The 23,772-nt window shown below is 33.9% G+C and overlaps 3 protein-coding genes across 6 annotated transcripts; all 3 read left to right on the top strand.

Annotated features, from left to right (window-relative positions):
• The first annotated feature begins 3,733 nt into the window (after nt 1–3,733).
• Nucleotides 3,734–6,749, top strand: LOC145608899 (putative protein phosphatase 2C 8). Of its 2 annotated transcripts, none has more exons than XM_081664484.1 (3): nt 3,734–4,395; nt 5,973–6,078; nt 6,194–6,749. In XM_081664484.1, exons 1-3 carry the CDS (start codon nt 3,754–3,756, stop codon nt 6,505–6,507), a joined length of 1,062 nt encoding a protein of 353 aa, XP_081520610.1. In that variant the 5' UTR covers nt 3,734–3,753; the 3' UTR covers nt 6,508–6,749. The 2 variants fall into 2 exon arrangements, with proteins under 2 accessions (XP_081520610.1, XP_081520611.1); XM_081664485.1 differs by having other exon boundaries at nt 6,233–6,749.
• Nucleotides 6,750–14,449: 7,700 nt separating this feature from the next.
• Nucleotides 14,450–19,624, top strand: LOC145606695 (spermine synthase-like). Of its 3 annotated transcripts, none has more exons than XM_081662516.1 (11): nt 14,450–14,700; nt 15,212–15,429; nt 15,567–15,605; nt 15,809–15,885; nt 15,980–16,102; nt 16,889–16,993; nt 17,070–17,142; nt 17,287–17,358; nt 17,560–17,755; nt 18,681–18,810; nt 19,289–19,624. In XM_081662516.1, the coding sequence occupies exons 2-11, from the start codon at nt 15,246–15,248 to the stop codon at nt 19,382–19,384; spliced, it is 1,095 nt and encodes a 364-aa protein (XP_081518642.1). In that variant the 5' UTR covers nt 14,450–14,700; nt 15,212–15,245; the 3' UTR covers nt 19,385–19,624. The 3 variants fall into 3 exon arrangements, with proteins under 3 accessions (XP_081518642.1, XP_081518643.1, XP_081518644.1); XM_081662517.1 differs by having other exon boundaries at nt 15,227–15,429; XM_081662518.1 differs by having other exon boundaries at nt 14,450–14,667.
• Nucleotides 19,625–20,213: 589 nt separating this feature from the next.
• Nucleotides 20,214–23,171, top strand: LOC145609379 (pentatricopeptide repeat-containing protein At2g02980, chloroplastic-like). The gene has a single exon (XM_081664876.1). It carries the CDS (start codon nt 20,370–20,372, stop codon nt 23,118–23,120), a length of 2,751 nt encoding a protein of 916 aa, XP_081521002.1. The 5' UTR covers nt 20,214–20,369; the 3' UTR covers nt 23,121–23,171.
• Nucleotides 23,172–23,772: the final 601 nt, after the last annotated feature.

The following is a 23,772-nucleotide window of genomic DNA, read 5'->3' on the forward strand; positions in this document are numbered from 1 at the left end:
TATAGTTATTAAAAATAGTATAGAAAAGATTTGAATCCCTCACTAAAATACACTAAAACACTTCTACCTCCCTTGGAATTGGAATTGGTTTTACCGGGTCCTAAAATTTAGGAATTGGAATTGGAACCGCCGGGTACCCACTTATGTATGTAATTGTTAAAATATAATACAAATCTATAATTCTTATTATAGATAGTATCATTATTAGCGTTTAATACTTATATTTATATATACATTAAGCTATATGTATTCATGTTAGGTATTAGTAATACTTTTTTATTTTACAAATTAGATACATTTAACATATTTTTATTATTTAAAATTTATTTAGTTTAGGATATATTGGGTAACCGGGTACCCAACCGGTTCCGGTTCCAAAAAGTTGAGAATTGGAATTAGAATTGGTTATAACCGGGTCCTTAATTTATTACCCGGAATTGGAACCACCGGGTCCAATCTCGGTTCCGGACCCGCCGGTTCCTAACGGTTCCGGTTCCAATTCCGGGTACCCGGAATTTTTGCTCACCCCTAGTTATTGCATGCATATAATGATGTAATGTGAGGAATTTAATCCTATGTATTTCATGCAATATTTTATGTAATAACGTAATAACTACTGAATAATTAAGATGTACCTTATTAAGAAGGCGAGGAGAATCATGAATATAGATAACGATATCAGTACTATAGTTGCATATAAAGTTTTATTTTTCTAGAGTTACAATCAAAAGATGCTATAATGTGAATTTATTCATAAATTGGCGGTATAATTTGATGTTCATATGTTGATGCAAGTTATGAAGTTACAATATATACTTGGTAGGTTACTGATTTAAGATACAATCACGTCTTATAATAAGTCGCTATATCAATATTTCCGTGGTCCATAACACATCAAAAATAGATTTACCTTCACCTCTCGGCACTCTAAAAATCCTACAAATGGAGAGGAAAAATAAAAAGGTTGATCCACCACACCAGCTCAACTAAGGGCCTGTTCATATTTACTGAACTGAGCTGAACTGAACTGATTGGAGCTGAATTGAACTGAACTGAACTGAATGGAACTGAACTGAACTGATTGGAACTGAACTGAACTGAACTGAACTGAATTAAGCTGAAATGAATATTTTATGTGAGAGGGAAATTAAGAGCTGAACTGAACTGAACTGAACTGAATTGATTGGAACTGAACTGAACTGAACTGAACTGATTGGAACTGAACTGAACTGAACTGAACTGAACTGAACTGATTGGAGCTGAACTGAATTGAACTGAAGTGAAATTAAGTAAATATGAACAGGCCCTAAAAGCATTTGTCTAATGTGTTTTTAAAAAATTCTTTGGTTTGTCGAGTAAGAAATGTATCATAGATTCATAGACATTACTTTTAGAAGAGTCTTACAAATTTACAACATTTCTGTTGGTACTTAACGTGTCGACATTTGACATTTGGAAAGTTAATTTGACTCTTAATAAGCATCTTGATTGATATTATATTCTTGGAATGGTAAGCTTAGAGTTAGCTGGTAGCTGGCACTCGATCAATTGATTATTTATTAATTAATCTTCTTTTTGGGTTGGTATTTCAAACTTATAAGCAAGTAAAATGAATTCTTAGTAACCGAAATTAGAGATTATAGTAAGCTTACATTTGGCATTTACACATTAAAATCTTCAACCGTTTAGTACTCTTATTCAAACTTGTAAGTAATTTGACATTTCAATTGCATTCATTTGATTTTATTTTGTGACACAACATTAATGTAATTATAAATATAAAAATTGTTTTGGCTGATGTGGTCCAATTGGCACATGGTATTTAATAAATATAAATTATAAAAGTTTCCACTTTTGTTGCCAAATTTAATCTAGGTGCTTATGAATCACGTACGATAATCTATACCTAGTCAAAACAATCACAAATCACAAGTGTCATATGTCTCCCTTCCTTTTTTATATCCCTTGAATCAATACTATTTTACTAAAAACATTAATAGGTTGTATGTTGAATGAGCCAATTACACTAATTACTAAATTACACATATATGTAAAATATTCGAATATGTAACACATCACACATAATGACATAAACCCTTAAAATTACATTGTGTTGCCAACTAAAACGCGAAATACTACTCCGTATAGATCGAAGTCTTTAATTATGAGAATGATAAACACGAAAACTTTAGGGCATGTTCTTATTGACTAACTGAACTGAATTGAAATGAAAATTTTATAAGAAAAGGAAATTGGGAGCTGAACTGAACTAAATTGAACTTATTAGAGCTGAAGTGAACTAAATTAAACTGAAAATAATCGAATGAGAATAGGCCTTAAGCATTATTAAGTATAGAAATATTTTCATTTATATGTCAGAATAATTTTATTGGAGTAAAAGAAAATCTTTAAAATATTATTATGTGTTCATACACATTGTATGTGCAATTTAAAATTTTCTATAATTATATTGAAGCATTTAATAATGCAGAATATTTTTAAATTAAGGTTGGAAATATTTTCCGATAAGCTAAGGGCCTGTTCATATTTACTGAATTGAGCTGAACTGAATTGAACTGAACTGATTGGAACTGAACTGAACTGATTGGAACTGAACTGAACTGAATTGAGCTGAAATGAATATTTTATGTGAGAGAGAAATTAAGAGCTGAACTGAACTGAACTGAACTGATTGGAACTGAACTGAACTGAAATTAAGTAAATGTGAACAGGCCCTAAGTTAGGTGTATTTCATTTCTTTCAAAAAAAAAAAAAAAAAAAAGTTACTCCCTCCGTCCCTAAATTACATTCCTCTTTGGAAATTTACACGGGAATTAAGGAGGGAAGAATAAGACAAATAACAATAATTAGATTATGCAATGGGAAGTACAAAGATAGATTAATTATTACTCATGACAAGTCATCAATCCTTTGCAAAAAAAAGGACCAATCACATGCTCCTAATTAAAAAGTTTTAACCAATCATATTCATTTTAATTTGGCACAAGGATTATGAGTGAGATTAGGTAAGGATGAGTGAGAAAGCATTAAATATAAAACAGAAAAAGAGAATTGATTTATTAAAAAAAACTTACCAAAAATAGAAAGAAGGAATGTAATTTTGGAATACCAAAAATAGAAAGGAGGAATGTAATTTAGGGACGGAGGGAGTAGGTGTATTTCATATAATCGTATGGGTAAGTTCCAATAAGTTAAATTCAGAAACAAAAATGTTACGAGTACAAGTGTATTTCTCTTCTTTTGATAAAATCTTTGACCGGGTAACTTCGTAGAAAAATAAGGAAAGTTTTTTTAAAAAAAATCTGAATTTACTATAGAAGTGGTAGAAAAATTAAAAAAAAGATTTGAAACGCAAGAAACATAAAACTCAACAGAGGTCAAGCAAAAGATACTAACGACTACTCAATCGCCACGTTTTCAACCCACAAATCTAAACGGGTCCCACACTTTGTAACCCCACTATCAAAACCGTCAGATTAACTCTCCACGTGTTTCCCTCATTCTATCTGGACCGTCCACGTCTTTCGTCAGCTAATCCAGCTGTTGGGGTTCACTTCCCCAGCAATGACCGCCGTATCGCAAAGCACGTGTCATCACCATCATTCCCAACCCAACGGCCCACATCTCATCTCACTTTTCTTATTTTCCTTTTTGTATATATAACCACCTATCTTTACATTTCTCAATGGTTTATAACATTTTCCATTTTTTTTAAAAAAAAAAAATTAAAAAATGACACTAAGAGAAATCTCGTTGCCGGAGGGAATCTCCTCCACGGCGGCGCATACTACTACGGTAGACCCGCAGAAGGCGAAGTCATCTCGGAGAAGAAGAGTGGAGATCCAACGGTTGAAATCGAGTTGCAGAGAATCACAAAACGGCGTCGTTGAGGATGTTAATGAGAATGACACGTGCGGCGTACACGGGGGGGTGTCGGTGATGGGGAGGAGGAGAGAGATGGAAGACGCGTTAACAATGGAGAAAGAGTTAGTAGAGTTAGAGTTGAGAAAGTACGATTACTTCGGAGTGTACGATGGTCACGGAGGAAGCCACGTGGCGGAAGCGTGTAGGGATAGGATGCATGCGATACTACTGGAGGAGGTAATGAGATGGGACACGTGGAGGAAGAAGAGTGGGTGTGGTGGAGGTGACGTGGAGGGTGTTGATTGGGAGGAAGTGATGGGGAAGTGTTTTGAGAGGATGGATGAAGAGGTGGGTGGTGGTGGTGATGAGAAGGTGGAGGAGATGACGGTTGGGTCGACTGTTGTTGTTGCTGTTGTTGGTAAAGATGAGATTGTTGTTGCTAATTGTGGTGATTCTAGAGCTGTTATTTGTCGTAATGGTGTTGCTGTTCCTTTGTCACTTGATCATAAGGTATTTCATTCTTGTTATTGTTAAATTTTGAAATTTTTTGCTGATTATGTGTTCGTTCGCCTTTAAAAGTTCTTCCTGTTTAGACGGTGATTGTCTCATAAAATAATTACCCTAGTTTTTGTGTGTTGAAATATGGTTAATTTACAATTAATAATGGAAAAAAATTGGCAAAGGGTATGAAAAAGGAGTGTTTTTAGTAATTTTTTTTTCAAGTCCGTGTTTCGATCCGATGATATAGAATGAAAAATTTAGCTAGAAAGAAGTTGGTAGGATGATGTTTTTGTGAGGCATTTTGTAGGTGTGATTAAAGTGAGTTTTTAGGTGAATCGTGACTCATAGGTGGTGAGAAAATCGATGAGATAACATAGGATTTTTGTAATTTTTTACACCGTAATTTTTCTTTCGTGGATGATTATACGGGATAATCACTTTTAGTTCATAGAGCCGACCTTACTTATAGGATTAAGATTTTAATTGATTGATTGACTCACGATAATTTTTTTGTTTTCGCCCGAGAACTAGGTGGAATAAATTATCTGAACTTATTTTTCCGAGGTAATTATGTATTTGGCTTGACCCCCAACCATTGGTTGTCTCGACTCAAATCTGAATTAGATGACATTTATATGAGGTTAGGGAGTGTTTGCTACTAGGATCTGGAACAAAGGCTAGACTTTGAAGTGGTGTTAGGTTGTCTATGAGCTTTGCCACTAGAAGACTGTAGAGATATGATTGGCTGAAATGGGAATTGGATCTTAAAAATTGATTTCTTATTTATAAATTGCCAGCTTTGTTTTAGGTAATACATGTATATGGGTTTCACACTTCTACTTATGAAATTAAAACAAGAATGAGCAAATCTTGGACATCTAATAATAAAGATTTAGAGTATCCTTGATATAAATAGTTAAATACTATATGTTGGTGTTTACGTGTGCGATTAGGATTCGGTTAGAGACTTAGAGTTGAGTATACTCACAAAATTACCTTATATCGCGGGTTTCTTTCTGATTTGCATTATCCAAATTAGAAAATCGAAAGTGATGAAATTTGGATCTGCACTCCATATAGAGTTAGTTGTAGCATTGGCAAGGGATAGAATTTCCAACTTTGATATTACAAATAAGGTTGCGTATATTTGATCCCCTTGTTAGAACTTTTGTTGGTAATCGCGATTGACCCTGTGTAATCTCTATAGAATGTAGAAAGCATTGGCAAATTCGAGATATGGGCATTTGTGATTACTATTCAAGATCAATCATAAGATAAGGTCCCCCCTTTCCCCTCTTCTTCTATGGGCTCTATCTGAAAATTGATAGTAAATGCGAAGAACAAAAAAGATTGTATACAATCTAGTTTATTGTCTCGTCCAAATTCATACATTTAATATCGAAGCACACGTATATGATAAATCAGTTTGCATGTCTCTTTGTGTTGCATATTTGTGGCTCAATAAGGACCCCCGCTTTAATTTGTTTAGGTCAAATCATTGAATATCTGTCTCTATTGTGTTATTCATTTCGTTTCTACCTTATAGTTAAAGTATAAGGTGCTAATAACGTTCAACTTCTTCTTAGCCTGACAGACCCGACGAGCTGGCTAGAATTGAAGCTGCTGGTGGTCGCGTGATCAACTGGAATGGCCATCGAGTTCTAGGAGTTCTTGCAACTTCAAGATCAATAGGTATTACTTATTTATTAAGCAGTCCTTTATATTGTGATGGATTACGAGTCTACTATAAAGTTAAAACAATACGCTTAGTTCATTGTCTCACACTATTAGCTTTGTTTGATTCCAGGAGACTATTATCTAAAACCGTATGTGTCATCTATTCCAGAGGTAACAATCAGCAAAAGAACGGAAGCTGATGAATTTTTGATACTGGCAACCGATGGTTTATGGGACGTTATCTCTAACGAAATTGCATGTCAAGTGGTAAGACGATGCCTTATGGGCAGAATTAAATCGCAAGAGTTCTTTAACCAGATTAGTAAAATAAGCAGTAATCGCGCAGAAGTTGCTGCTGTTTTACTAGCCGAATTAGCCATTGCTAAGGGCAGCAAGGATAACATAAGCGTAATAGTTGTAGATTTTAAAAAATTCAGTAGATAGATTAACCTGTTCATAAGAGGGCTTGTTCAAGAGGTAAAAAAAAATGTGTCTTCTGTTTAGTCAGCCCAGAAGGATTGACTTGATTTTTGACATTCTTTCTTCTTTATTTTCACATTTTGGTTGTTGCAACCTGTAAGAGGTTTCTTGTACAGCAAAAAAATTCTACCAAGAAAGAAAAATCCGACAGGTCGTGTCGGAGAGATTATTACTAAACGCTAATTAATCAGATTGTTAATATTAATATTTTTGCTAATACGTGTTGTTGATTCAATAATTGCTTCCCAAAAATGATTTCTAATGTAGTAGTTTATTGCAGAATCAAAGTTGAGCTAAGGTGGTTGAACAAATTTGATTATCTTGAGGTTGTAAATAGTAATTTAAATTTGGTGTTTAATCAATGGGGATAGTTGGTGTGTTTTTAAAATGTGTATCATAAAAGTTACAAGTATAAACGTAATTGTGTATTTGATCTCCTTCTCTTGGGAAGGAGAGAATTGTAGATATCTCTTACTGATTGTGCTAAGTGCTAGGGTTAACATTGTCATCTCATATTGAGGTAATTGCGATCACTATTAAATCTAAGCCGTCTAGGCTTAAAAGACCTTATTAAATCGTATTGTGGTAATTGCAATTACTATTAAGTCTAGGTCATTTTAAATCTTAATTGAAATCTATATTTTTGTGGCATATTTTTAAAATTCAATGATACAAAGTGTCAGTTTTTTGGTTTGTGTTGCTACGAGGAGCATAAATCCAATGCAAGATGGAAGAAGATGATGGAGATAAATCAATTAATCAAACTAAACTACTAAGGATTTAGATATGAGAGTGAGGGATAGCTCAAGTGGTTAGAGCTTTCCTCCCGATTCCAGGAGATCATGGGGTCGTTTCTCACCCCCTGCCCTTGTGGCTCTCTAAACACCAAAAAACTAAGGATTTAGATATGTGTAGACACATTCTAAGGCTATTTCTAACATCATCTTAATTCTTAAAATCTACGGAGTTTTAATGGGGGCAATTGTCAGCAAAATAAATAAATAAATAAATAAATAAATAAATAAAAAACAGAATTTCGCAAGACTAAACGTTGATCAAAACTCGTTAAATTATATTGTGCAAATAATGTAATACTACCTTCGTTTCTTTTTAGTTGACACGTATTCCTTTTCAGGAAGTTTCTTTTTAGTTGACACGTTTTCTTTTTGGGTAAATTTTTTACTTTGCATTTAGACCACTCTCATTTATGGGCAAAAAAAAAAATGCCACTATCTCTCTACCCACTTTCTCACTCCACTTTTCCACTTTTTCTTATGGGCATTTTTTTCCTACAACTTCTCACACATTCATGGGCTAAGAAAAAAACCACACCACTCTCTCCTATTTTTTCTCCCTCCTAAAGTATTACTATCATCACATTATTTATTTTTTTTCTTTTATTTTTTTGCTGATTTGGTACCATGGCCCACACTACTTTAGCAATTAATTTTTGCCATTGTTATGGGCATTTGAGGATTTCCCCATGGACATTTTTTCTAATGCTCATGAGTGGGAAGCCAAAATTTCATTGTTTTCATTAAAAATCTCCTCATGGGTAAAAAAAAATGCCCATGAGTGAGAGTGCTCTTACAAGCTACCCCACTTGCTTTTTCATTTTCTATCACTCTCTCTCCTCTCCTTAATATATGTGCCTAAATCAAATGCGTCAACTAAATAGAAATGGAGGAAGTAGGTCAAAGTATTGTATCGGTATTGTATCTTGCATGTAAAAAATATTGTAGAACTGTGGAAGTATATTCAAGATGGATCAACTACAACTTGTCTTTTTTTACTAGACTAGATTGGGTTGTTGGTCTTTTCCTTTTATCTTATTATTTCTTGAAATGGGGCCTTTGGTCCTCCTAAATACTTTATTGGGCCTTTGTTGGATCGGACTTGCAAATTTGATATAGTCCTTGTCAACGACTTGTTTTCTTCCTTAAAAGACTGGAATCCTAATAATATCTCTTTCTCCTTTGATTTTAATCCTGTATTGTAATTGTTTAGACAGATATATAAAAATAAATAAAACTATATATGAAAGTATATACCGAGTAATCAAGACGAAGCTAATAAGACCTTACATGATTATATTTTTCCATATAAAAATCATGATTTGTGATTGAATAGGATTATAAGAGTGTGTGAATAGTTTTAGAAGTAGAGATGTAGATGTTACAATATTCAGGAAATATAAGAGAAATATGGTGCAATATATGTATGGTATATACATTATTCTACCGTTTGTCCGTTTGTTATATGGGGTACTTAGTGTAAAAATACTCCATAACAATTTTATTCCTCAAATTACATAAAATTCAAGTTCGCAAAGAGTTGACATGTTGTAGTTTTTAAAATGCACCCTTTGACCATTCGATTAATAACTACGAAGTATAGATTATCGTACTCAATTATATAGCATATAGAAGTTTTGCAAGGTGATAGCCAAAACCTGACACGGGTATCAAATTTCATCAACTCCCTTTGTTATTTGTGATTCTTTCAACATCAAAAAAGATAGTGATGTATTGTAAATTTGTAATTTGTAAGTCAATTATATAAAACATTTGTAAAACATTACATATCTGGTCCAAAGATAAATAAAAAAACTTTTCCTACAAAAAGTCAAGAGCCACAAACTTTAATCACTCATAATTACGCATTGACATGAATAGTGAGAGTGTGAGGCTATGCAAAATGTTTTTTTTTTTTTTTTTTTTTTTTTTTTTTAAAAGGCAAAGGCTATCTACATAACATATGTAAAGATATTGACATAATCTTAACTCAGTCAAACACTCCATCAATTTATTACTTAACGAGATCATGAAAATGCACGAGCAAGATTGCAAGAACAAAAACACAAACCATAAGATCTAATATAAAATTTGATGATTTTCAATAGGCTAAACACTAGCTCTCGCCACAAGATAGACTGATTGATCACACACACGAAGTCACAAACCTCCTTGCATTGATCGTGAAACAAATTGATATTAGGTGTATTACTGATTCTCAATTCACCTGTAAGTTATTCTCTTAATAATAAACCGATACATAGTACTACTATGAGTTTGTATCATGTAAGAATATATAGTGAGATACACTATTTATATAATCAGTTGGTTTTAAGATGAAATAATATATAGAAGTTGATACGGTTGATCTAAAGTAATGTAGTACTTTCAAAGATTGATAAGAACCACGGCTTTTAGAAAGGAAGGCATGCACCTCAGATATTACGAGAATGTGATTCTCACTAAGCAGCATCACAAAATTATGCATTGCTTTTTAAGTTTCGCATTCAACTCAATTGTAAAAGAAATTCAAGTCATATTATTAGTAGCTGTTTGAAGACCCACGTACTACTTTTTCCATGATGATCACGCCGTGGGTCCTACTAGACTTTTTTTTACTTCCTCAAAAGTTACAACATACACACAAACTACTACATCTATTACATATTATTTGCAACGACTAGATACTTTTTACTCACACTTTTTGATAATAAATGTAAATACTATGTACTTTGTATATATTACGAGTAGTAAAAAAAATTATAAAAAATCGCCTAAACTTTCTACTTTGAAAATTTATACTTCACATACAATTTAACTACATTTTACATGATAGCATGCATATTAACATAATACTTAATTACATGTGCGTTCATATTTGTATTATGGTTAAAACAATACATATATGTCCGAAGTTTTTTATTTTTTATGTGTCCGAAGTTAGATTGTAAGAAAGATCAGATAAATGAGCGCAATTTAATTTGAAAAGGAATGTGTGAATGGAATGACTGAATGAGCTCATCACCTTATTGTCCCATGATTATCTTTTTTTTGAGATTGATTATTAGGCTTTTCTGGTATAATGCCCGCTTACCTTTCTTTTGTAGATTGTAGGCCTTATAGATTAAATATATGCAAAGACTTTGACCGTGCTATAATAAATATACAAAAATAGGGGGTAGAAATATAAATATGATGTGCTTTTTATATTTGTATTGTCCAATTATTATATAATGTTTGTGTTATAATACTCAAATGAAGTGTAATTACAATAATGTTCAAGGGAATGAAGTAATAAAGGTTACATATATATACACTCCTGAAAGCAAGATGGAAAATGTCGTATGCAAAGTGGTACGATGACAATATTGACATATATATACGACACATATCTCATGCACAATTGCACAACTAACCATGCATTATTATTCATTGGTGTGTCGTGTAAATCATTAAGTTCTTATCAGTCATCACTACTACTTGCGTAGATATTTGGCTATATATTCGGCCCCTTTATCTCAATCAGAATTGAATAATTGATGATCGAAGAGAAATAATGAAAAACGTGCTTATATTAGAATTGTGGATGATAGTTTATGACGACTATGATATCTCACCGTTCTCCTCATAGCCACTCCTTTAATGGCTTATCCTATGTTCATAATCTGCACCAAATTTTGTAAACGTTTTTTAACAGCCATATCCTCAAGGTAACTCTTTAATTTGTTCAGCCGAATTTTCGGTATTTTTTAATTTATATATGGAAGGAAAATGGTAAACATAACCCTTAAAACTATGTTCAACTAAGAGTATTTTCTGATTAATATTTTTTCTATAAATATTTTTCGGTTTATTTACGTTAGAAACTGTCATAGAGATTATTTTTGGCTATAATTTTCTAGGAATATTTTAAAGTTGCCAATTTGAATTGATAATGTGTACGGAGTAAAAGTAATGTGTATTTATGTACACTATCGTATCCATATATGAGGTTCCATCCGCTTTTTATAATAGGTCACAAGTTCAAATTTCTCTCCATAATCTCACTTGTAATTGGTGAAGTCGTCGCCCTTGTGGCTATTTTGGAGTCATTTTTCTAAATTTTTAGCTATAATTTTTTAAAGGTTTAAGCTCAAATAAAGACCAACTTGAACATCCATTTAAATGAAAGATAACCTTATATTTATATAAAGTAGTGATAAGATGCATGATAAGCACATGTAAATGGAAGATAAACTTTTTATTGTCAATTACAATATGCACGATAGTGGTTGGTGATGTTAGGTTTTCATTAAATTGAAAACTTTATTAGATAGGTTGTAATTGACCCTAAATTGGTGGATTTGCCAGGTGTTGCATACTTTGCTTATTAGAAGATGTTCTACTTTAATCTAACAAAGAATTTTCAGATGAGAAAGATTTCTAGAATATGGGAAAAAGTCAATTTAGATTTTAAAGTAGTTTTTGCATAGAAATATTTCGTATAACTTGGAGTATAATGGAAACAGAATTTATTTTTATTTTCTTTCAACAAATTTTCCACATCATTATCTTGCTTTTTATCTGTCTTTCTTCTTATTAATTATTCTTATGATCATACATGCATCAATGCATTAGGATGCATGGCATTTGATTCTGATTCTAAAAGCTATTTCCTAATTTGTAGTATTTCAGCTCATATAAACGAGGAAAAGCAATACATGAAAATTATTCTTACACATGAGAATACTTTTTATAAAGGCTTAAGGTTTAAATTTTAGTCCTCTTTAATTTTTATCTTAGATCGCCAAGGCAATTATATTCTTAGCCTCTTTAAGACATGGTGCTAGCTCAAACATAAGATAATAAGATTAAAAGTCATTTATTAATTGCTTTTATGACTCTTGAAGTATCACCCTATCTTAATTATGACGGAGTAGATGACATTGTTTTTAGACCTCTCACACTATGTTTTTTTTTAATTAATTTATTTATTTTTATAATCACTGAAGAAAAATGCATTTCCATCCAATGAACAAATTATCATCCATTGCTTTTGGCCAATGGCATAGTTCTATCCTCACCAACACAAATCCCACCTCCTACCCTTCTAGGGCATTGCTAGCTAGCTTAGGTTTCTTGTGATAAGAACCTTCTATTGGGGTTTGATTGATCTAGCATGTAAAAAAATAAATAAAATAATGTCGGTGTCCCATAAATTTGATACATATGCCCCTGCCTCCTCCAAGGACCTTCACTCCATGGACCCAACATTAAAGGGATAACAATTGAATGCTCCTAAATTCTTATACGACTTGGCCTTGTTTATTTCACCTTATTTTTACTTATTTCAGAAAAAATAAGTTCAGATCAGAAAAAATAAGTTCAGTCCAGATCAGATCAGAAAAAATAAATTCAGATCAGATCATCGTTTTATGTGCGGCTTTTTTCGTAATGCAAAAAATTATGAAAATTACATATAAATAAAATACACATTATTACGAATCTAACAAGACCCCACTTGATATATTATAGATTATCGTACATCTAAAGTCAAAGTTTGGTCAAATTAGACAATCAGATCAGATCAGATAAAATTATATCAGATAAGTTCATATAAGCAAAAATAAGGTGAACCAAACAAGCCCTTAGTCATGTAGTAGTGTAGTACATGACTTTTAGCATTAAAAGTCTTCAAATTACTCGTATAACAAAAAAAAAATATTTGAAAACGTATTCGTACATTATACTAATCTAACAATAAAGTACATAATAATATTTGACATCTATATTCTATAAATTAGTAAAAAAATTAAATCGAGTAACCGAAATAATTAGTACTCTTACTATTTTTTTTTTTGGAAGTTATTATATACTCCCTCCGTTTTTAGATACTTGCTCCACTTTCCATTTGCAGCCGTTTTTAAATACTTGTTTCATTTCCTTATTTGGAAAGCTTTTACAATAGGACCCAATATACATTCTCTCTCCTCCAATTCTCTCCACAACTTTTACTTTTTACAATTTTTTATTCTTCCACCAACCCTACTACCTTCATATTTTATTACTTTCACCAATTTCTCCTAAAGCTCCGCGAATGGAGAAATGGAGCAAGTATTTATAAACAGAGGGAGTACTAACCTAAACTGGGTCTGTTCACATTTACTTAACTAAGCTGAGCTGAATTGATTGGAGCTGAACTGAACTGAATGAACTGAAATGATTAGAGCTGAACTGAACTGGATTGAGCTGAAATGAATATTTTTTAAGAGAGGAAAATTAGGAGCTGAACTGAACTGAATTGAATTGAACTGATTGGAGCTGAACTGAACTAAACTAAACTGATTGGAGCTAAAGTGAATTGAACTGAAATTAAGTAAATGTGAACAGACCCTTAATATTAATACTTCGTAATATATAAATGTGATTTTATTATTTCAAATTTTCAAAATGCATATATTCATAATATACAAGATTATCAACATTTTACTACGTATATTTTTTGTTACAAGATATTGAGTTATTGACCATCAAAGTTGTACATTGATATATGCACATGTCTACAGTTCAAAGTGATGCACAATAATTAAAAAAACGGTGAGAATACACGAGTATGAAGTACTCCCTCCGTCCCTAAATTACATTCCTCCTTTCTATTTTTGGTGTTCCAAAATTACATTCCTCCTTTCTATTTTTGGTAAGTTTTTTTTAGTAAATCAACTCTCTTTTCTGTTTTATATTTAATGCTTTCTCACTCATCCTTACCTAATCTCACTCATAATCCTTGTGCCAAATTACAATGAATATGATTGGTTAAAAATTTTCAATTAGGAGCATGTGATTGGTCGTTTTTTTTTTGCAAAGGATTGATGACATGTCATGAGTAATAACTAATCTATCTTTGTACTTCCCATTGCATTATCTAGTTATTGTTATTTGTCTTATTCTTCCCTCCATAATTCCCGTGTAAATTTCCAAATAGGATTGTAATTTAGGGACGGAGGGAGTAGTGTATTCGGTAAATTATATTGAGGTCAAACTGTTGCAATTATTTAGCATGGAGCTTATATATTTTTTTTATTGCTTTAATAAATGCACCTACACGAGTATATAAAGGAAATACTTCCATTTCTAAATTCTCGAACTTGTCAAAGCTACAAACTAACCAACAAATTTTTTTTAAAAAAAATAAAAATAAAAAATTAACACATTGCAATTGCAAATTTGAGTTGAAGAAAGAAGAAAGATATAGAGGAACCCTTAAATTTCTTTTTTCTTCTGTTGATTTTTTTCTGTAATTTCCACTTTTTCCCGCTCAATTTCTGATACCCATTTCATTTCGAAGAAGAAGGTAATTGACGAATTTAACATCGTCCATAGCAGGGTATTGTCTCTTTCTCTCTCCTCCATTTCTTGTGTTTTCTGTAAATACTTTGCTTGCATTTCGATTGTTTTCATCTGGGTTTTTTTCTTAATTCCTGGGTTTTCTTTGGATTGATTTAATTTTGAGGTTTCGTTTTTATCTTTCTTTAATTTTGTTAAACCCTAGCTGCTCTAAGAAAAGGAAATTATATATAATTCAGTTTAGCATATGCTTTTTTTGAGTGTTACCAAATTTGAGAACAATAATTTATTTGGGTAAAAAAAATGTATTGTTCTAATATTCAGTAACAAATTATAGCTTTTTGAAGTGTTCATAGTTTCCTTTTTTTTTTTTTTTTTTTTTTTTGTCCTTAAAAGACACTGAAATCAGAAATTTATATGTTATTTAGGGAAGTTCTTAGCTTTGGTGATTAGTATAAGTTAATAATGAGTGATTAGTGATGATGGGTTCTTATATAAAGAGAGATATCTATTGTGATTATGAATTGAGGTGTTTTTGGCTGATGTTTTAGAGACTGGAGACGCAGGAAAAGAAGAGATTATTCTATGGAAGGCGGCGTAGAAAGAGGTTTGGAATGCCAGAAGATTATGGATGGGAAGGTGAATGACAATGGTGAAAAAGCAATCCCTTCATGTTGCCTCAAGGCGAGAGCCGCAGTTCCTGAATCTGATGCCAAATGCCATTCAACTGTTGTTTCCGGGTGGTTCACAGAAGCTCGGTCATCCTCTGGTCATTATCCCAATATTTGACTTATACTTCTTTTTATGTTCTTTGGATTGAATCATTTGTGTGATTTTTGGTTGCATCTAAGTTGCTCAAATTATTGATTGTTTTTATCCGTTTGGTTTTGTTTATGGCACATAAAGGCGAGAAGCAGCTTTATTACAACAATCCAATGTGGCCTGGTATATTTTCTCTCCATGATTTAATCACATTGGCTAGGATTATTCCGCAAATTTTTCCTGTTTGTGCTCTTAGCTTTTAGGTTTAACTGCTTTTACTCCCTTGACGAGTTAACTACATGAAATGACTTAAAGGTCGGAGCAATGATAATAAGAAGATGAATGCCTAGCTATTACAACTAATTGCCTTGTATTATGCTTTTTAGGAGCAGCGCACTCGATTAAAGTGGAGAAAGTTTTGTTCCAGAAAAAATCATTGTACCAAGAAGTCCTTGTCTTTGAGGTTAAGCTCTTAATATTGTTTTGAGTGCCAGAGTGTGCTGTTTATAAATCTGTTTTAAATGTCCTAACATTTTGATACATGTTAATGCTTGCAGTCAACAAACTATGGGAATGTGCTAGTTCTTGATGGCATTGTTCAGTTAACTGACAAAGATGAATTTGCATACCAAGAGATGATAGTCCATCTTCCACTTTGTTCTATTGAATCCCCCAAAAATGTGAGTGTTTCTTTGTTCATGAGATTTTTTCATATATGCCTGGATCAGACAGCTGTTCTGTATTCATTTATCTACTACGCATTTATGTTATCAGATGTGCTGGGAGATGAATCTTATTTCACACTCCCTGTTGTTTCAAAACATTTACATTAAATTTACTTTCAATGTTGGCATATTCACATACTTTACTTTGACCATTGTTTGTGATTTATATATAAGGAAAAAAGTGGGACCTTGTTAGATTCATCTCAATTTGATATGTTGACCTAATCTCTGCATATCTTGCATTGTTGTTTTGACTGGTTTTGATAATCATATTGAGTATGTAGGCCTCCAAGGAGAGGATTTGTTCAACTAAAAGCATAGACCAGTATGTTTTACCTATCAATTATTTACTGGATGAGTGGGATTGTGAGTATTATTGGCAGTGGAAACCCTCCTCACTTCTCATCCCTACTTTTTATCCTACCATTTATCTTCTTTTGTGAATAGGAAGATCTTGCAAAGCACTAAACTGTGCTCTCTCCTCAATTTTTGATTATCTTTTAGATGTCTGCTCATATCTGTCCATCGAACTTCTTGGTGAAATTCTCCGTGGACAACTTTGATAATGTATCAGTGGTTTTATTGAGTGTGACTCATATAGAATTATGTGTTTCAATTGGTTCTGCTTATTTCATTGATAAAATGTTTGTATAAATTGTGTTATTACACTCTATTTGCAGCAGCTAATGCTCTGTGAAGCGTGAATGTCTGATTATTATTCTGTTTGACACGGTAATGCAGGTTCTTGTAGTAGGTGGTGGTGATGGTGGAGTTCTCCGTGAGATATCTCGCCATAAATCTGTGGAGCATATTGATATTTGTGAGATTGATGAAATGGTTATAGATGTAAGTGTCTTAAATTAGTTATCCTTAGGTGTTATTGTCTGAACTTAAGATTGAACATCAGTTTTCTTATATCCAGGTTTCTAAGAAATTTTTTCCTGAGTTGGCTCTTGGGTTTGAAGACCCACGCGTCACTCTTCACGTTGGTGATGGTATGTTTCTTGACTACATACTTTTATTTTTTGTTTTGTGAGCTTTTATTGGTATGTTGATTCATCAAAATTGGAGCCTATATCATGACTAAGTTACATTTATTTTTCTTTCTTTCTAATTTCTAATTCTCTATTTTCTGGCAGCTGTGGAATTTTTGAAAAAATCACCAGAAGGAAAGTATGATGCCATAGTTGTTGATTCTTCAGATCCTGTAGGTAAGTTGTAAATTTATATGCTGCCATAGTTGCTGTAAGTATTGTAAATAAGTAATATAATTGGCTGGTGCATTTCTGAGCTGATTACTTTAAAAGCTTAAACAAATATGGTAGCTATAAATTTTCCGTAACATGGCTGAGAGTATGTCACTGTTGATTTTGTCTTATGCTCTGAAGTGATTATTGCCTTTTTTCACGCAGGTCCTGCGCAAGAACTAGTTGAGAAACCCTTTTTTGAGACATTGGCAAGAGCTTTGAGGCCTGGCGGTGTACTTTGTAACATGGCAGAGAGTATGTGGCTTCATACTCATCTTATTGAGGATATGATATCAATCTGCCGCGAAATTTTCAAGGGTTCTGTTCATTATGCATGGACTAGTGTGCCAACCTATCCAAGGTACATATGACCTAACGCTTGAAGTCTCTGTTTGTCTTCATATTGCTTGGTTGTGCAATCTTATTTCCTGAACTACCTAACAAGAAGTAAAATAGATATCTAATGACTAAAATACTTTCTGTGCTCGAGGCATTGTTTTCTTTCCTTAGCTTTATTTATAATTTATGCTTAGTGCTTATAAAACAAATTGCTATGCGTAGTTGCTACATTCCCATGGGTCTGCTCACTTCACTGGCCTAACTCTGTTAATTACCTCTCTGGACCTAACTGAAGGGGTGGGTTTGTTCCTTACTTCCTTCCTGTCAATTTGGGTACTCCACCCTTTTCTTGAGCAACCTCCTGAATACCTACACGTGCAAGTGATGTAAGCAAAAATGTGAGTCTCTAAGGCTCCATATGCTATGATATATTTGGGATATGATAGCAAAATCCATCACTGTAGCTATGAAATAAACAAAGGTAGCCAGGTAGCTATGAAATATGGAATGAGTTAAAATTCATCTCATTTCATTTACCTGTTCAATGTTTCTAACCTTAACAAAATGTGAATCAAACCTCCCCCATCACTTTTTTTAATTTACTGTATTGGGGGAACAGGTAAATGTGAATCAAAATGTGGCGTTGACTTTAATGCATAGAATTCATTTCCACGTTAACTGTACTATGTTTTGAAGGAGGGCAAGACGTAAGATGCTTATGTGACTTTGTTATGTGGTCCATTTTCCCTTGTCACATTTCTTAACTTACTGTATTAACATAATACGAAGTATATTTTATTTACATAGATTGTTGATCTGTTTCATCTGTTTTTGCATTAAAATGTTAGATCATTAAAAATTTGTTTCACCTATTTCGAATTTGCACAATTGCACAGGTATCCAAAACTCATTTTATTGACTGAATGATTTTGTTTCATTTCTTTCAGTGGTGTTATTGGATTTATACTTTGTTCAACAGAGGGGCCACCAGTTGATTTTTTGAATCCAATCAACCCTATTGAGAAGATCGAAGGAGCAGTCAAGCATCGAAGAGAACTCAGATTTTATAATTCTGAGGTAAGGATATGCTATCTATAATTGTCTTGTAGCGTACTATTTCTATTGTTTTTGGAGAAAAATACTCTATTGGTCCTGAGAATTGAACATATATTTGATATTTCTTCGCTATAAATGTTTCTATCTCCCTTCTTTTATGTTAGCTGTGTTCTTTGTTGTGCTTCATTTGTTAGCTTTTAATCACATAGCAGCAAGCACATCGCCACCCTGTTGTTTCACCTCACAGTAGCTATGTTCTTTACTTTTCCAAAATAACTGATTATCAGACAATCAGACATTATATGTCAAGAAGTGTAAAGTAGGGGATTTGACTTCATGGTTCTACCTTGTCTGTATTATAGGCTTTATAGCACAATATCGTTAATATAGCTTGCATAAATTGACCTCTATGTTTCACTTCCACTGGAGAGTTTCTGGAACTTAAAAACATGGTGTACATGTACATCATCTAACTTGGAATAATGTTTGATAAATGCAGGTTCACACTGCTGCCTTCTCCCTGCCGACATTTCTGAAGAGGGAGGTCAGTTCTCTTCGTGATTCCTCATCAACCAAGGGAGCTCGTTTTTCATAATAGACAATGCAGTGCACCTCAAAATATTCTTATGACAAGATTCAAGAGTTATTCGAGTATATATGTGTTCTTCGTATCATGATAAATCGTTGTTTTAAGATCACATGGATGATACGTTGTTAGTAGCTAATTTATATTGATATCAAGAATAGGGTTAAGACTATCAACTTGGAATCTATTGAATAAGAATTGACTTAGTACTAGAATAAAAAGGCCGCCCTAGTAAGTGTTAATTTCATCTATTTTGATCATTTTGTTGTAGTATATCTGTCAGTTTATTGTCACCTATTCCATCCAAATCTTCTCAGATGGCCAATTTCTGGCCAAATGATAAACTTCAAGCTTCATGAACGTACTACACCATCTACACGTCTGTTAGTGTGCACGTACCTTGTCGGCTTGGTTTCCAATTTATGGCTCAATTTGAGCCCCCTTCCTCCCATCAAACACCCCCCTATCTCTCTCCTATCACCTGGATCTTTTTTATTTTTTCTCTCTACCTCTCAGTTCCAAAAGTTGCCTAGGGAGTACGGGAAAACCAAAATGATGCAACTAAAAACATCAAAGGAAGTGATATTATTTAACAAATGTTACAATTACATGTATGCATTTGTATTAGCTAAGGTAAATGTAAGTTACATAATTCATTGAAAATGATTATTAAGTTTTGCCAAAATTTTTAATTAGTAAAAGCGTTCTTGACCCAATTGGTAGACTTATACTATTATGGGTCAAAAAAAAAAAAAAAAAAAAAATACTATTATGGGTCATGGTCAGGTGGATTTGACTTGAACGCCAAATTATAAAATTATCTGTCTATAAAGTCAAACTCGAAATTATCCAATCCAATCCGAACTAAACACAACAATATAATTTACGGGTACGATACATTAGCCATCAGGTGTTCTTATTTGCGCGCGAATCTCTGCAATTAAGAACACCGGCTATTCTAACAATGAACTGAAGCAAGGTAGTGACACTGACAATGACTCGTCGTCTTTTCTCTATTTCTCGTACTTTTGCAACCCAATCTGTACAATTCCTGGGGCATACGTCGCCGGAATCCTATCTTTTCCAGTGTAACAAAAGAATCCGAGACCTAAGTAAACTTGGTAAAGTTGATGATGCCCGCCAAGTGTTCGAAAAAATGTCTCACAGCGATTCTGTTAGCTGGGACACAATGATCTCTGGGTATACCCGAAACAACCGGGTTATGGAGGCTCAGGTGCTTTTTGATGCATTTTCTGGAAGAAATGTGAGAACTTGGACTGCTATGTTAGCTGGGTATGCTAAAGTTGGTCGACTTGAGGAGGCTAGGAGAGTGTTTGATTCTATGCCGGAGAAGAATGTCATTACTTGGAATGCTTTGATTACTGGGTATGTGCAGAATGGGGATTTGGTCTGTGCCAAGAATTTGTTTGATGACATGCCTCAGAGAAATATTGCTTCTTGGAACACTATGATTACTGGGTATTGTCATGGTGGTATGATGAAGGAAGCAAGGGAGCTTTTCGAGCAAATGCCGGAGAAGAATCCGGTTTCTTGGATGGTTATGTTATCTGGGTATGTTGAGATTAATAGTTTTGTGGAAGCTTGGAATGTATTTGGGAGGATGCACCATACTGGTTCAATGCCTGATCAGCCCATGTTTGTTGTAGCTCTATCAGCTGTAATTGGTTTGGAGGCTTTGTATTTAGCGTATAGTTTGCGTAGCATTGTGATAAAAACCGGGTATGAGGAGGATGTAGTTATTGGCACTGCAATTTTAAATGTCTATACAAGAAGTGGGAGGTTGGACATGGCAGTTGACTTCTTCAATAGAATGCCACAAAGGAATGAATACTCATGGACAACAATGATTACTGCATTTTCGCAGTGTGGAAGATTGGATGATGCGATTGCATTATACAAGATGATTCCTGAACCAACAGTTTTTTCACAAACTGCTATGATGACTGCATATACTCAGAATGGAAGAATCAAGGATGCTGAAGCTTTATTCAAAGAAATTCAGAATCCAAATATAATTACATGGAATGCTATGATCGCAGGGTATTCCCAAAATGGAATGATTGATGAGGCAAAAGAAGTATTTGGGCGCATGCCAACAAGGAACTCAGCCTCTTGGGCAGCCATGATCTCTGGACTTGCACAAAATGATAGATGTGAAGAAGCTCTTCATATGTTCACAAGGTTCCATAGTTTAGGAAACTTTCCCACTGATTCTTGTTTCACTAGCTGTATATATGCCAGTGCTAGCCTTGGAGCAATTGAAACAGGAAAACAAATGCATGCCCTGGCAATCAAAAGGTGCTGTCAGCATAATTCTTTTGTGGCAAATGCATTGATCTCTATGTATTCCAAGTGCAAGAATATAGAAGATGTTTCTCAAGTATTTAGTACAATGGGAGTGAAGGACATTACTGCCTGGAATTCTCTGATAACTGGACTGTCACACAATGACATGCTTAAAAAAGCTCGTGACACTTTTGAAAAAATGCCTGAACACGATGTTGTGTCTTGGACTGCTATAGTGTCGGCTTATGTGCAAGCTGGTGATGTTGATGCAGCCCTGCATCTGTTTGGTGACATGTTGGCTAGACAGTTGAGACCAAATGAGTTAACAATTACAACTATTCTAAGTGCTTGTGGAAGTGCTGGTGCCATGAAGCTTGGGGAGCAGATTCATGGATTCCTCAGCAAGCTTGGGTTTGACTCATGCCTATTTGTTAATAATGCTCTGATAACTATGTATTTCAAATTCGGAAGTGAGGGTGGATTTTCTATTTTTGAGGACATGGCTGAGAGAGATCTGGTCACATGGAATGCAGTTTTGGCAGGCTGTGCGCACAATGGTCTGGGTAAAGAAGCCATAAGTTATTTCAGGAGGATGGAAGCTGAAGGGGTTTTGCCAGATCAGATTAGTTTTCTGGGTATATTATGTGCATGTAGCCGTGCAGGGCTATTAGCAGAAGGAAGGGCCTATTTGGATTCCATGTGCAGAGATTATGGGATAAAGCCATTGGTGTACCATTATACTTGTGTGGTTGATCTTCTTGGTCGGGCTGGTCAACTTTCTGAAGCTGAGGCATTAGTTGAAAGTATGCCTGTTGAACCTGATTCTGTAATTTTGGAAGCCCTTCTTGGTGCATGTAGGATCCATTGCAACATTGAACTTGCTGAGAAAATTGCCAAAAGGCTCTTCCATATGGATACAATTAAATCAGGGACATATGTGCTGTTGTCTAATTTGTATGCCTCTCACAGTAGATGGGATAAAGTGGAAGAAATAAGAGAGCTGATGAAAGCTCGGGGAATGTCTAAAGAACCAGCAACCAGCTGGATTCACATCAAGAATAAGCTTTATACTTTCCATACAGCTGATAAGGGGCATGATTCAGTGGAACAGATTCACACACTCTTAGAGGAATATTATGGACGTTTGAAGCTGACAGGGTATGTGCCCAAAACAGAATTCGTTCTTCATGATGTGGAGGAGGAGCAAAAACATAATCAGCTCCTTTACCACAGTGAGAAACTTGCTCTTGCCTTTGGGATTCTCAACACACCAGACAGATCATCTATATTGATTTTGAAGAACCTTCGTATTTGTGGTGACTGTCACACTTTTATGAAGTTCATGTCCAATGTCACTCAAAGAAAGATCGTTATTCGAGATAGAAAGAGATTCCATCATTTTGAAGATGGTGCATGTACTTGTGGTGATTACTGGTGAGACATTTATAATGAATATGATAGTATCAAACTATCTATTCTCACTAGTTCCTAGAAGGAGTAGAAGCTGATGTGTCAGAATAACATCAGTTATGAAGGTAACTCATTCTCACTTTCAAGTTTGTCATTTGCAAATCTGAACTATTGAAATTGCAAATGAACTGTAGTTATTAGTATGGGCTTCTTAGTCACAACTGAAATATGTGTTTTGTCTTCCATCAGCTAAGTGAAGCCAAGTGGAAATAGTGAAGATGAATATATAGCTACTGCTACTTCTGCGTTTTGCATTATTTGACTATATCTTCATATAAGCTTGCAGCAGATTGCTCTTTTTCATAAATGTACTGGGAGAGGAGTCAGTTTATATGGTACTTGATCTAGATGAAATGTCCATCTTCTTTTGAGAAAATGATCATCCTAAGTCCTAACACTAGTACTGCATTAGACAGTTGGGATAAAACACATTCTTATACATGCTCTGTGTATCTATATGATGAATGAGAAAACATCAGACATCTTGTTGAGTGTTTCATGTTGTCTGCATGATAACCTGTGGCTTTCCTGCATACTTAAATTTAGTTTTGGATTTTTGTCTGAGGACAACTTTAATCATGTATCAATTCTCTAGTATTATTCACTTTTATATGCTTCAA

The sequence above is a fragment of the Chenopodium album genome, chromosome 23, assembly GCF_948465745.1.
Source record: "Chenopodium album chromosome 23, dcCheAlbu1.1, whole genome shotgun sequence".
Classification (NCBI taxonomy): Eukaryota; Viridiplantae; Streptophyta; class Magnoliopsida; order Caryophyllales; family Amaranthaceae; genus Chenopodium; species Chenopodium album.

What these genes read in the sequence shown, in the direction of transcription:
- LOC145608899 (XM_081664484.1), top strand. Translation starts at nt 3,754, where the DNA reads ATGACACTAAGAGAAATCTCGTTGCCGGAGGGAATCTCCTCCACGGCG. An exon ending in CTTTGTCACTTGATCATAAG is followed by an intron (nt 4,396 to 5,972) that starts GTATTTCATTCT and finishes ACTTCTTCTTAG; the next exon opens with CCTGACAGACCCGACGAGCT. An exon ending in TGCAACTTCAAGATCAATAG is followed by an intron (nt 6,079 to 6,193) that starts GTATTACTTATT and finishes GTTTGATTCCAG; the next exon opens with GAGACTATTATCTAAAACCG.
- LOC145606695 (XM_081662516.1), top strand. Translation starts at nt 15,246, where the DNA reads ATGGAAGGCGGCGTAGAAAGAGGTTTGGAATGCCAGAAGATTATGGAT. An exon ending in AGAAGCTCGGTCATCCTCTG is followed by an intron (nt 15,430 to 15,566) that starts GTCATTATCCCA and finishes TGGCACATAAAG; the next exon opens with GCGAGAAGCAGCTTTATTAC. An exon ending in CAACAATCCAATGTGGCCTG is followed by an intron (nt 15,606 to 15,808) that starts GTATATTTTCTC and finishes TATGCTTTTTAG; the next exon opens with GAGCAGCGCACTCGATTAAA.
- LOC145609379 (XM_081664876.1), top strand. Translation starts at nt 20,370, where the DNA reads ATGACTCGTCGTCTTTTCTCTATTTCTCGTACTTTTGCAACCCAATCT.